This window comes from Quercus lobata, chromosome 11 (assembly GCF_001633185.2).
Source record: "Quercus lobata isolate SW786 chromosome 11, ValleyOak3.0 Primary Assembly, whole genome shotgun sequence".
Lineage (NCBI taxonomy): Eukaryota > Viridiplantae > Streptophyta > Magnoliopsida > Fagales > Fagaceae > Quercus > Quercus lobata.
Window position 1 is genome coordinate 15,674,167 of NC_044914.1, and position 13,847 is coordinate 15,688,013.

Below are 13,847 nucleotides of genomic sequence, written 5' to 3' on the forward strand. Positions count from 1 at the left end.
AAAAGCATAGCATGAAAAAATGAAATAGGAAGTAAGTGCTACCCATTTTGGTTTGCCATTTGCTATTGCTTCCCTTCCCGCTGCTTGCTTTTTTCCTTGCTTCCCTTGTTTTGCTTTGTTTATGGCTGAAAAAAATAAAAAAAATAAAAAAATAAAAAAAAAAATAAAAAAAAAAATAGATTTCAAGCAAAAAATAGAAAAGAAACAAGAGCTCTCTCTTGTTTCTTTTCTATTTTTTTCTTGAAATCTAATTTTAAAATTTTTTTTTCCGAGAATCTCTGCTCAGTGCTGCTTCTTCTTTTATGCTTGATACTTTGCTTTCTTTTCTTCTCTGCCTTTCTTGCTTCTCATTATCTGCTGCTTTTGTTTGTTATGGTTGTGGGTTGTTGTTGATTATTGTTTGTTGTTAAATAGCAAAAATGAGGGATCTTTGCTCCTTTTTTTTGGCTTGATGGTAGAAAGGAGAGCTTTCTATATTTTGGTTCTATTTTTGGGGTTTTGGAGGTTGGGGAGATAATGTTGGGAGTTGGCTGTGTTTGTAGTTTCAAATTGATGTAAAAAGGATGGAATTTTCGTGTGTTTTCTAGTTTTGCTTTAGGGCTTTTGGTTTTCTTGCTTGGGGTTTTTGGTTTTGTTTTGGGAGTTTGCAGTGAAGTTGTTGTTCAAAGGAAGTGGCTACAAAGGGCTGGGATTTTCGGGTAAAGGCGTAGAGCTGTAGAGGAGAAAGGAAGAGACTTTTATGGGAATGTTTAGGATGTTAGCTGTTTGAACTTTTGGGTAGAGCTTAATAACCGAAAGGGGAAGGGTAGACCAACCGTGGGAATGGGTTAGGATTCTAGGAATGTTTTTGGGCCTATCAAGATAGATGCCCTATCTTTCAAGAATAGGAGAAAAAAAAAAAAAGTGTATTTGTATGGACTTCTCCTAGGATTTTAAGACCATGGGTGACCAATCGTAGATACAGATGGTGACATCACATGAGCTATGTTTAGAATGTTTTAGCAATTGTGACTCATGTGATTTAGTCTAAACTTGTGCAATGGATTAAAAGTTGAAACTCGAAGACACTTAAAAGAATGATGTGAAACTTTCAATCAACAGTTAAAAATTTTACAAATAAAATTTGACATACTCATCAATTAAACGAGGTTAACTTAATCTTAAAATAAATCAAATGCATGTATGACTTGATAAAGATAAAAGGACCAAATATAACGAAGAAATAGACTTGAATAAAAATCGTACCAGTAATTTATGAAAACCAATTAAATTCCTAAATCATTTTTGACTTGTTAATACTTAATTGCTTGCTTAATTGTAAAGCCTCAAATGGTATACTTAGTACCAATTTTTATGGAAAATCTCAAAATATTTTAGCATGCGTTCAACAAAAAATTATGTACTTTTTCTACGATAAAAGTAAAAAATGGGCAATTTCATTAAATTTGTGACATCTCATTCAAATTATACCTATTCTTTGCCCGAGTAAGCAAATTACATGAAATTTTATGGTCTTTAACAAACTTAATATGGAGGCTATATATATAGACAAGAAATAATGACCATTGAAAAGGCTCTTTTGAAAAGTTAGTCTAGTTTGTACAAGCCCTAAAATTTGTACTAGTTAGAGACCAAAAAAATGTCTCATACCCTCACATTTTTGCAAAATTCTGTAGAATCTACTGTTTTTATAACTCTCTCAAGGGAGATAGACCTCGCTCTAGCAAGCTTTATGGGCTCACCTGAGATGCTATCAAACAAAATTCAAGTCCGCATCCAACTAAGCTCGTTCGTACCCCCTTGTAGTTTGTACTCTCACATGTCCTCAATCAAGGCTTGCTCAAGTAGTCTCAACCAAGTACTAATTGACATTTTGTATAGCCGATATGTCCATTCCATTTTGCTATCACATTCATTCTACACAAACCTCACTTAACGAGTAATTTCCCCCCAATCATAAACGCCACTTATTATATATACACACACACACACACATTTTGCCCCTCTTCTTTATATTTGTTTCCCCTTCTTTTTCCTTTCCCTCTTTGTTGAACATGCAACTCCAAAGGAAGTTGACCCGAAGAGTTAAATAACCTTATATTAGGATTCCCAAAATTTTTAATATATATTCCTTAACTCCAATTAAATAATATTAAACGTAATATAATAAACCCTTTAGATTTTGTTCTAGTATTAGGTTGAACTAGTCACTAGCCTGCAAGATGCATGAAAAATTTGAAGATTTGCTTCTTCTTTTTTTCTTTTTCTTTTTTTTTCGGTTAAGAAAAAAAATAAAAATAGTAGATGAAACTTTAATAATATAAGAAAAATGTAATTTTATTAAGAACCTATCAACATTATGCTAAGAATGTGACACAATTGTCAATGAAGCAACTCTTATTTAAATTATATAGATTTGTTGTAATTGCAATTTGCAAATTTGATGAAGGCAAAAGATAATTAATTTCAAGTTATGCCTTGCAAAGGTTGAGGACTATATCAAGTTATTGAAATGTTAAAAGTATATTTTTATTTAGCCTAGAAGACTTTAATTTCCAATCATTATAAATTTTAGAAATTTAGGTTTAGATTTTAGTTCATTATTTGTTATGCCTGCTTTGTATCCACATTGGCCAACAACTACTGGTGAGATACGTTGATAGAGGAAAGGAATTCATGTGGTTCGTGCATATTGCTCAAAACAAGTTACAACTAATGGGGTCCTAAGTACAATTGGAAATCATAAAATATACTGATCAGTACTAAAAGTGCTTTTCCAATTCAAAATTCTCACTAGAAAATTCGGTACTTGCTTGGCTGGAATAAAAACTTAGACCAGTAATAAGAGCGGATCAAATCAGCCCAAAGATTAGAATGTAACGCAAGAAATAAAACAACAGGAGCACAAGCAAGTGAAGCAATGACATATGGAACCCATTCCAACTTGCAGTCAAAGATCAAAAAGATGGCAGCGATAAAGGCCAATACCATGGTTGTTATGGAGATGAAGAGTGTTGTGAGCCCGAACATCAACCTTGCATGCAATGAATACATAAACTCATTTTGTGCATAGCTTGAAGTTAGAATGATCAGCAGCAACACTATTGATGCTGCAGAGGTAAAGAGTGAAACTGCATTTGAAAGGATGAAAATCGTAAACCACTCCTCTTTGCCAAAAAAAGGAGTATTTAATATCTTATTGCTAGCACCAGGAACTGTGAGAGCTGCAGCGAAGACCACTGTAGAAATGAGAGTTGCTACAAGCATACATGAATTGGCTGTCTCCTTCATTGCTTCTTCGCCTACTTTAAGTAATTCTTTATGATCCTTATTGAATACTTCTATGGGTGTCATTCCCTCAGAATTTTTCATATACATATGAAATGGTCGGACAATCTTTTCCACTTCCTGAAATGAAATGCAGGTTGAAACGTTACATAGACAATTTTGTTAACACATGAAAATGAATACTACATAGCATATCAAAGATGAATTTGAAATGGTATTTAGATCCTTTCCACATAAGGTGGATTCATTTTCATTGTTTAAACTAAATAATACACTTATAATCATGTCATTTATAATTTTAGTGTTTTTACAACTATAACTTTCGTCGAAACTTCATGAAGTGGTTGATTGAGTTAATCATTTTCACATTCACGTGTAATTTAAAAAGTTGAACATAAAAATTAAAGTTAAACGAATAAATTAGAGTCAAATTGATTTTGGAGTGGGTTGAGTTTCAAACTTAAAAGATGAGTCATCTTATATGTTTATAAACCCCTGCATAACTTAAGAGATAGCTTAAAAATTATGGGCTAGTTGTTGGACTTGTGCTTGGGCTTGTTCCTATCACTCTTTGGCTTTATTGTTTTTATCCTTTCTTTCTCTCTGGTGGCAGGATAACACTATTTATTGATAATATTTTAGGGTTTGTGTTGTTAAATCAAAATTTGTTTACTTAGCCATTTTTTTTCCCAACAACAGTGATACAAAAATTGTGTACTTAGTCTAAAAATTTTAAAAGATATGACCCTATCAAATCCAAAAATTATAATCTACATGCCATTGTAAATTGAAAAAGAAAAAGAACAAGAGAAAATAGAAGATCTAGTGATAAGGAACACCTTCAGTCTTTCCGCGTGTGGCAACATTCCAGCTGAGTGCAACATGTTTCTGTCAACGTCAACATTTCCAACTATGTAATCCTTAGCTGCTTCTATGTTATATTAAATTAAACACATGAACGTGACGATGCATAACAGCAACATGAAATACACTTTGCTCTTTTTCATTAACTTCCCATAATAGATCAGGATACTTGCGAAGAAGCAAAGCTAAAAACTCAACATTTCCTAACATTGCAGCGTCGAAAAGTACTCCTGAAGGCCTTCTTATCAGGTCCGAAATTTCCTCATCTGATCGCTGTAGAACTTGCTCTCAAATTCTTTCAATTAAATCACGATCCAATATTGGCATTGATGCTTGCTTATAGAAGTTTTTGAAGTCTAGAAGTAGGGTTAAAAGTATTAATTGAAAAATTGACCTCTATCAACGGGAAACAGGAAGCAACAAAGTTGTTCTTCAGATCATGAAAGTAATTAAATTGAAAAAGAATGAAAAATATGTTGGAGAATTGCAAAATGTTGATAAAAAGCTTCGTTACAGATCCTTTCAAAAATGTTTTAAATTCAACCATGTCCACATTCTTTTATATCATGTGAGTGCAAAACAATAATCTCCCAAATTGTTATGCTGGATCCTGGGTTTAGAAAAGCGTACATAAGCTGGTGTATCGTGCCACGATCTTTAGCAGACTGCCGCCGGCAATGTGTGTAGCCTTTTGAGCCAACACATGCAAAGCTGTTTTCCCATCATTATTCTCATCTCGTTCGCAAGCCATTGTTGGATATCTAGTCAGTATCTCCAATGCTAAACCTATACATGGAATGAGATTTATTGCAGTTAGAAGCAACGTTTAGTGTTGTGCCACTTTATGTCAAGTTAAGTTGCATGCCACTTATTGCTTGCCCAAAATCATATGTGCAGGGCATGCAACTTTTTCAAGCAGTAATGCAATGAAATTAGAAGCGGAGAGAGCAAGGAACTTATCCAAAATTCAAAGAATTCCAACAAAATTTTATAGTATCATTATTAAAAATTAAGTTAGTATATGAGTTACTGCAGACAAAGTTGATTTGTCCTTGAAAGCAACTCTGGGATTCGGAATGTATTCTAACATAGTTTGTACCTATAAAACAAGGTCTAAAAGTTCAACAAAATATTGGAATATATATGATATATAATAAATTACTAATACAAAAGCAAGATAAAAAGTCGAATGGAATCAGTTATATAGCCATACTGTCAAGTGACAAATTTGGGAGCACGAAGGAATGTAGTTAAACCATACAGATTGCTGGAAAGGGTAATAAGAAACAGCCTAATGCGTTCAGAATGATCTAGACAGTCGAATTCAGCTTTCGAGTAGAGATTTTCGGCCATTTCTGTGTCCAACTTCAGCTGCCATGCCAAAAGGTATTAATTCCCTAGTACCACGTTTCATTGTTAGTTTATTATTCTTTTCTATCATTAATTTTGAATTTCGACCATTCCAGATACAGCAGCAATACTAAGGCCTGAGTCTTTGTTTAGATTTTATATAGCTAGATCTTCCACAGTCCCATATGCCACCAGTTCTTTTACAAAATATATGCATTTTGAATGAACTGCTATGTGAATCGGTCTGTCCCATGATTTTGTCAATCTAGCATGAAGCATGCTCCGATCTTTATCGATGAAGCTCTTTGCAGTTTTCCTGTCACCCTTAAGTGCAGCTAGACGCAAGGCGCGGTTGTCATTTCTTTTTTTTCCTGCAGAGTTTTAAAAATCAGAGGCTTGCAATTATATAGCGTTCTCCAATTGTCAAACCACAAAGAGTGATGTTTCACCAATCAACAAAAAATAAATTAAACGTTCATTAATTAGTTCACTAATCACACCTATTGCCACATTAACATGTACATATATTGTAGTAAATGTTTTAGTAGCTTTAGCATTTTCCAACCACAAAACACATCACACATCACACTCTTTGCAATGATTTTTTTTTTTTGGTACCTTTTATTCCCTAATCTCTTAGCCAGAGTTCTTAATTGATTCCAAATGTTTCTCTATCTTATTTAATATCTGTTTTTTTATTTTTTATTTATTTAAGTAAACAAACAAGTTTTGATCATTTTTCTTTTCTTTTCTTCAATTTTAGATCGATACTCTTTCTTTTTGAGAGATTAGATTGTAATTCTTCATGAAGAATGAATGGTACAATTTCCTTTAACAAAGAGACCGTCACTAGTAAAGCTGCAAAAGGTTTGGAAGTACAAAATGACAAGTAGAAATCAATTCATTAAACAATAAAATCACGTGAAATTGTGTGTCCTAAACAGAATTGCTGTGAGGATCAAAATTCACGGCCTTAGAGCCTTGACCTACACCTTGTTTTGAGCGACATCCCACATTTTGGCCTCCAATTTATCCAAATTGCTAATTTTGGTAATTTTTTGATATTATCATTTTCAAAAAATTATTTTACAATATTTTACAAACGGTTGATGTGACCAATTTTTACTCTTTTTTTTTTTTTTTTTATATAAACTCACCATTAACATATTTTTTTTTTCTTATCAATAATCACTCACCAAATCAGTAATTTGTAAAATATATTGGTAAAATAGTTTGTATCTCTAGTATTTTCCTTTTCAAATTATAAGTAAGAACAATGTCCCATCAGTTCTATGATGATGTTTCCTAGAATACATGGTATTTAATTATGTAAATTTCTCAATTTAATATTTTTAGCAGTTTTCGTATTTCAGCATAATTTTGTGTTTAGCATAAATTATAGGGTTTTCTAGGTTTTCCTACAGATCTCCGTATCATATTAGGATTTCTTTAGTATATATTAAGGGTTGTAGCCCCTTGGCAGTTATACTACCGCTCAGTAAAATTTTCAAAATTTTTATTTTATTTCTTTTTTGGTAGACTTTGGGAATTCTCTTTGTGGTTTGAAAGTTAATTCTTGAGGTAGACGTGTTCAATTTCTTTTGGTAATCTAAGCGCATTAAGATTTAATTGAGAATTAACTTTTTTTTTTTTATAAGAATTACTTGAGAGAGAGAGAGATCAAATGGTGTTAAGTGATGAGTTGAGATGTCATGTGAGATGCACATGTGTCACTTTACTGTGCTGCCAGTCTCGATCCCTCACTCATAATTTAAGAATAATATTATATTTTGAGCCCAAGAAAAATGTAAATAAAAAAGAAAAAAAAAAAACTTGTTTGATGAACTTTATATAGAGAACAAAGGAAAAAGAATTACTTCCATGTGCCAAATCTGTATTGGTTGTGGGACATCCGACTTGTGGGAAATGATCAGGGTTTTGCAGACTTGGGTCCACAACAATATCAACTAATTGTGCCGGTTGCTCTGTTGACGTAGCTGCATTTGAAGAAGCAAATTTATATAAGTGGTACACTTGTTAAAAAAAAAAAAAAAAGAGGAAGAAGAAGAAGAGAGAGAGAGACTAAAAAATACTTTTTGCCTTTAAAGTTTACGGTTCTTTTCATTGTTTCCTTTATCTTTTAAAATTTTCATTTTGATTCTTCATATTTGATTATGTTTTGATATTAGCCATATAATCCAATTTTGTTGGTATTATGGTGGGTGGTGACATTTGATTTTATATAAGTGACTTGTCTTAATGGAAGACACTTGTAATACTTTACCATCATATTAATTAGTAAGTATATAATTTTAATTTTTCATAACAAATTTCAGAATTCTTAAAGTAATTGATTGAGTTGTGAATACAACTAATACTAATGAATTAACCACTTTTTCTCCAATAATTATAGAAGTTATTGTGAGAAAAATGTGTCCATAGCATTTTTGGGTGTTAATACTAAAAATAAAATAAAATAAAAACCATTGTAAGTATAACCAAACCGTTGGATTTTTACAAAAATCTTATTTAAGCTCTATATTCTATATCCATATATGTATAAGAGTTCTTCCTGATCATTTTGACTCTTTTTCGGCTTCTCTTATTGGGCCATGAGTACCTCTCCAGATTATGCCATATGGAAAAATAAAATAATTTTCCAAACTTAATAATAATAATAAATAAATAAATAAACCGTGCAACTTAAAGGCAACAATGGGAAAAAAAAGGTTTAGCTAAAAATTGGCTTGGTGCTTTTTTCCTTAAAGTCACAGTGTAATGATAAAAAAAAAAAAAAAAAAATTAAAAAAACTATTCATTGCTAGCTTTAGTAACATATCCTTTTTAATAAGTTATATAACTTATTTATTTAAATAATATATATTGACCGTCTTATAAATTATTATGTAATAGATTGGAGTAGATACTTCTAAATTGGTTTGGGCCTAATTTTTGTATAAAAAAAATCACAACTCGAAAACAAATGGAAAGCCCAAAAAAAGAGGCCCTCAATTATTATACGACGAAATTAAACTGATTCTAGGATATATAATAACTAAGCTTTTTCCCTCCAAAAAATTGACTTCATGTGAATTGAATAGGAAAATTAAGTTTATTAGTTTGCAATCAAATTGAGAAATGAGAAGATATTATTAGTTTTTTTTTTTTTTTTTCAAACTCTATCCCAATTTCCTTTTCAAACAACGAGAAGTACAAGCAATAGTGCATATTTAAGAATGGAGAGCGGAGAACAAACACATTCAAATACCCACTCCAATGAAGAAGAAATCCTTACCGTTGCTTGTGGCTGGTGCTCAGAAGGTGGCTGATGATAATATCTCTCTCTCTCTCTCTCTCTCTCTCTCTCTCTCTCTCTCAAAATGATGTATTGCTTTTCTTCTTTCATCTATTATTATTATTTTGGACTTTCACTCTACTTTGTTGCATTTGGTATTGACTTAAAAAACCAACTTTTTTTTACTATTTAGTTTATTTTTGTTATTATTCGTAGATTTTATTATACTTTTTGATATTATTCATAAGTTCCATGGTATTTTTTTCAGTACCTTTTAACTTTATTTTTAATAAAAAAATTTCAGTTCAATTAAATAAACTGTTCTAAAAATGTTTAAGTGGATTATACTACTGTGTTCAAAAAAAAGAAAAAAAAGTGGATTATACTACTTTTATTTTGAGCCTTTGCTTTCCAGTATCCCATTATCCTTTTAAAAGTATTTTGTCAGATTCCAATGCTTGGCTAATCTTTATCCAACAGTCCACGTGATTTTTTTTTTTTTTTTTTTTCTGATTAGTTGCCAATTTGGCCTTTGATCTGGTAGGTCACAGCTTCCTCTTCTATTTTTATTTTTTATTTTTTATTTTATTTTTGGGTAGAAGAGGCAATGTCAAAACTTCAAATATAATTAACAAACCCCGGGACAAAGCGTCGCGATACCACAAGGTGAGCTAACCCCAGCCCCAAAAACCAGTCCTCAGTTACTATTAATTGAAGTTTTATTACATGACCTTTGGATATCATCAACCAAACATACATTAGCAACTGCCTTTCATTTTTTGTTTTTTTTTTTTCGTTTTGTGAGCCTCTTTTTTTTTTTTTTTTTTTTTTTTTTGAGAATCCAGACCCGGAGGCCCAATTATATTAAGAAAGAAAATAGAGAAAGTACAAAGAATCCCTCGTTATAAGAGGAGCTATATCCTCAGGAATGGCCTCAAGCGAGACCTGCAACTTATTGCCTGACTTAAAACGTTTGGCAAAAAAATGGGCAACCGTGTTACCTACACGTTTGACATGAATAAAATTACAAACTCTAAAATCATTTGCTAAAACAAGAGAGTCCTGCAACACATGACCATCCTCTGGATGAGCTACCTCCGTAGATAGTAAAGCTCTAATAATAACTTCTGCATCACCTTCACAAACTACCTCAAAAATACTCAACTCTTTTGCAAAATTTAGAGCTCTGCGACACGCTAGAGCTTCAACAGTAGCAGCAGACTTGGGGATTGGGATGATACATGATCAGACTCATTAGATGAAACTGAAATTAAGACTGCAAAATTACAATTATTGAAAATAGTCAATTGAAAAGTGATTAGAAAATGAACAACAAAGAGTCTTATTAGCATTGGAAAATACCAAGTTATTCCAAAAAGTGGAAACTACTGCTGGGCATTCAAGTTTCAACATCTAAATGTACTATTTAATATCAGTTGTGAGTTGATGAGGACACAACTGATACTCATGGTCATAGTCCCACTATTTTTTTTTTTCACCATTCACACTCTCAACCATTTAAAGAATTGTCAAATCTATTATGAAAAATTTAGGTGGGTTGCATTATTTTGTGTTTATACTCAAAAATAAAAGTCATGTGAACACGGTTTATGTGCATATAACACGTAGAGAACAGTTTCATTTGATAAAGAAGTACAAAATACACGTGTAGTGCATTAATTATGATTCATGTAGGGGGAAAAGTATTGCAGCCACTGTAGATTGAACCAAACGGTTAAATTTTTGCAAAAATTCAAATAATAGCGAGTTTGAATCCTATAAGGATGAAGAAAGACAAAAGGAAAGGGTCTTGAACACTTCTCAACAACACTTGTAGTTTTTACATTCGAAAACATTTTCAGTAAAACATTTTTAGATATTTAGTGTGACATGTAAACACTTTCAAACACAAATCACCAAAACCAATGACTTGGTTAACAGAGCTGGAGGTTCAGTCGTCGGAGCTGCCAGTACAGGTGGCTAGAGCAGGTGGAACCAACTGCCTAACTGCTAGCTCTGGTTGTCGGACCATCACTTTCGATGACCAGACCAACGGCATTGGTGACCCAGCCACCAGATGGGAAGGAGGGACACTATGTATTTGTATAAAAAATTTTACCAATTTTTAAATTAAAGGTAAACAATTTTATAATATTTTACAAAATAATTTACATTCAATGGAAAACATTTTTAGGTTTGACCAAATTTTATGTTGAAACAAATGCAATAAAATGCTTAAAATGTTTTCATAAAACATTTTACAGTGAAACAAATGGAGTGTTAGACATAGTCACGTAGTGATGTAATAGGATATTCAAAAGAAATGGAATGCACCCTTTTTTAAAAAAATGTTACAATTAGTGAGGGAGAGAGAAATTGAACTTTGATTCTCTTTATAAGGAAACGTAGTTAATGTTACTGAATTATAAATCTCTTGATAGAGTCTATTTTAAGAATGAACTCTTAATATTTAAGGGGCTTACTAAATCCAAAATAAAAAGCTCTCAAGAATCCACCAGAAAAATAAGAGATAGGCTTTGAAATTTCATTACTGAAATAGTCTAATTGTTTAGGGGGCTACAACCACTAATCTATGATAATAAAAAAGTTAACCCTATTTTTTGTTTGGGATGAAATTATGCTAAAACAATATGAAAAATTGCAACAAAAAAAAAAATCTTAAACATAACTTAATCAATACCCTACCATACAGAGACTCAATTTTAACTACAATATGTAGGGGATTAAAGGGTAACCAAGAAAGTATGGACACTGCAATTTGCCTGTCATACACGTATAGGACACGACATACACATAGGACACGGTTACACACATGTCCTTTCCCTTTTTTTAACAATCAAACATGGCCAAGACACAACGAGGACATGGACTAGACATGGCTAGGAGAGGGAAAAAAAGTGTGAAAATCCTAACCTGAAACTCTACATTTTGAGAGCATCCTTAACACCTAAAATTAATTTTGTTTGTTTATAGATTGAACCCGGTTAATAATTAATTCAATTACCCAAGTTGATTAATTATTCATATTACATGCAAATTAGTGGAGGAACAATCAAATCACCAAACTAAACTAAGTACAATAGAAAATAAATTTGACATGACGAGTTGATCATAATAGGAATTTTCTTTTGCAGACAAATACCCTCGTCGGGTGAATTTCAAGTTGCAACTTCCAAAAAATCTTCTAATCAAAAATCAAGAAGTTACAAGTATAAGGAATCTTGGCCAAACTAGACTATCCCAAAATAACAACCTAAAGTTGAACCTACGGGCATATACTTGTATCAGCTCCAATATCCAATTGGACTTGTTCTTATAGAAACTTCTTTTTGCACAGATCCCAGTATGTAACTAATAATACAACAACTTAATTGTTGTCTTATTTCAAAGCTCTTCAATCAATGCTTGTAGATCTGAAAGAAGATTTGTACATAACCATAAGACGCACGAGAAATCATAACAGCTCTTGTACCCACACATGGCAGCCAGGTGTTTCAATTTTTGATTTATTTAATTTTGAGTGTGTATGCATGTGTATCTTAATATTGATTAATAAAAGAATAAATACATAACATAGTTTTTTTTTTTTTTTTTTTTTTTTTTTTTTTTTTTTTTTTTTTTTTTTTTTTTTTTTTAAGAATGGTTTGTATTTTAACTTTTAGGCCAGCATCTTTTTTTTTTCTTTTTTTTGAGAAGCTAGGCCACTAGCATCTAATTAAACATTTTTTATTTAGAATATATTTCTAAATTCCAATTAAGTTATTTATTCTTAATGTCGTTAAAAAAAATGATAAAGAAAACAAAAAAAAAAAAGAAGTTATGTTTGTTCCGTGTGCCGTGCCTTTTAATGTGTAAATAAATGCTTCTTTTCAAAATTTTGTCTTTTTTTTTTTTTTTTTTTTGTCTTTTATATATTAAAGTTCAACACCCATCAAGCCTAGTTAACTTTTCACAATTTTTTTTCATGGTCAAGTAGCTAGGCTTTAATATTCTTCAAAAAAAAAATTAATAGTTATTTAAAAACAATTATTTTTGTTATAAAAAAATTTATAAGCTTTGAATATATATATAATTAAGCAATTAATTAATTAATATAAGTATCCCCATACATACTCTCATGTTCTACTTTTTCAAAAATTATAGTGACGCCGTATCATATACATACTCATATCCGTCTAGGTGCTTTTTAGTTGTAAAAAATGAAAGTATACAAAACTTTAATGACTTAGAAGTATGAATAAATTCACCATCCTTAAGAGAATATTTTCCCCTCAAAGAGTTTTCTATAGGGTTACAGACATATTTGTCTTCATAATATATATAACTAAGTCAAAATTCTTCAAGTAGCGATGGTAGAATTATGTTAATTTCTCTTTGATGGTATAAAAATCTGTAAAAGAAACGAATTGAATATGGAGGCTATATATATATATATATATAGAGGCAATGAAGAATGACCATTGTCAAGACTCTTTTGGAAAGTAGTTTGGTTAACTATAAAATCTGTACTAGTCGTTAGAGACAAAAAATTGTTCCCTCAATTTTCAGAAAAATTCTCTAGAATCTACAATTTCGATCTGTAACAATCTAGCACGAGCGTAACATGTACAGACCTTACTACAACAAGCTTTATGGGCTCACTTGAGGCGCTGACAAGCGAACATCCAGTGAGCACCCAGCTATAAGCTTGTTCGTACCCACTTCAACTCTCACATGTCTTTACTTAAGGCTCGCTCTAGTAGACTTAGTTAATAGAAATTGACATTTCGGTTGTGTTTGGTATTAGCTTAAAAAACCTGGCTTTTTTTTTTTTTTTTTTAATTTTTTTATTTACGATTTAGCTTATTTTTACTATTATTCAGATTTTTTTTTTTTTTTGATGAAAATTATTCAGATTTTTTTTTACTCTTCAACTTATTTTTTCTATTATTTATGGGTCTCATAACTCTTATTATATTTTTTGGTACTATTTATGGGTTTCACTGTACTATTTCAACTACCATTTAGTTTTATCTATGGTACTTTCAGC

At 31.4% G+C, this 13,847-nt stretch overlaps 1 protein-coding gene and 1 long non-coding RNA gene across 3 annotated transcripts; both read right to left on the reverse strand.

The window, feature by feature from the left end:
• Positions 1–2,793: 2,793 nt before the first annotated feature.
• LOC115966451 (ankyrin repeat-containing protein ITN1-like) lies at positions 2,794–3,354 on the reverse strand. Its single transcript, XM_031085686.1, has one exon. It carries the CDS (start codon positions 3,352–3,354, stop codon positions 2,794–2,796), a length of 561 nt encoding a protein of 186 aa, XP_030941546.1.
• A 762-nt stretch (positions 3,355–4,116) lies between these two features.
• Positions 4,117–8,879, reverse strand: LOC115967915. Of its 2 annotated transcripts, XR_004086589.1 has the most exons (5): positions 8,798–8,879; positions 7,380–7,499; positions 5,409–5,873; positions 4,783–4,938; positions 4,117–4,508 (listed from the first exon to the last, which is right to left on the reverse strand). It is a non-coding gene; the product is annotated as an uncharacterized LOC115967915 (long non-coding RNA). The 2 variants fall into 2 exon arrangements; XR_004086588.1 differs by lacking the exons at positions 4,117–4,508; positions 4,783–4,938 and having other exon boundaries at positions 5,283–5,873.
• Between the last annotated feature and the right edge of the window lie 4,968 nt (positions 8,880–13,847).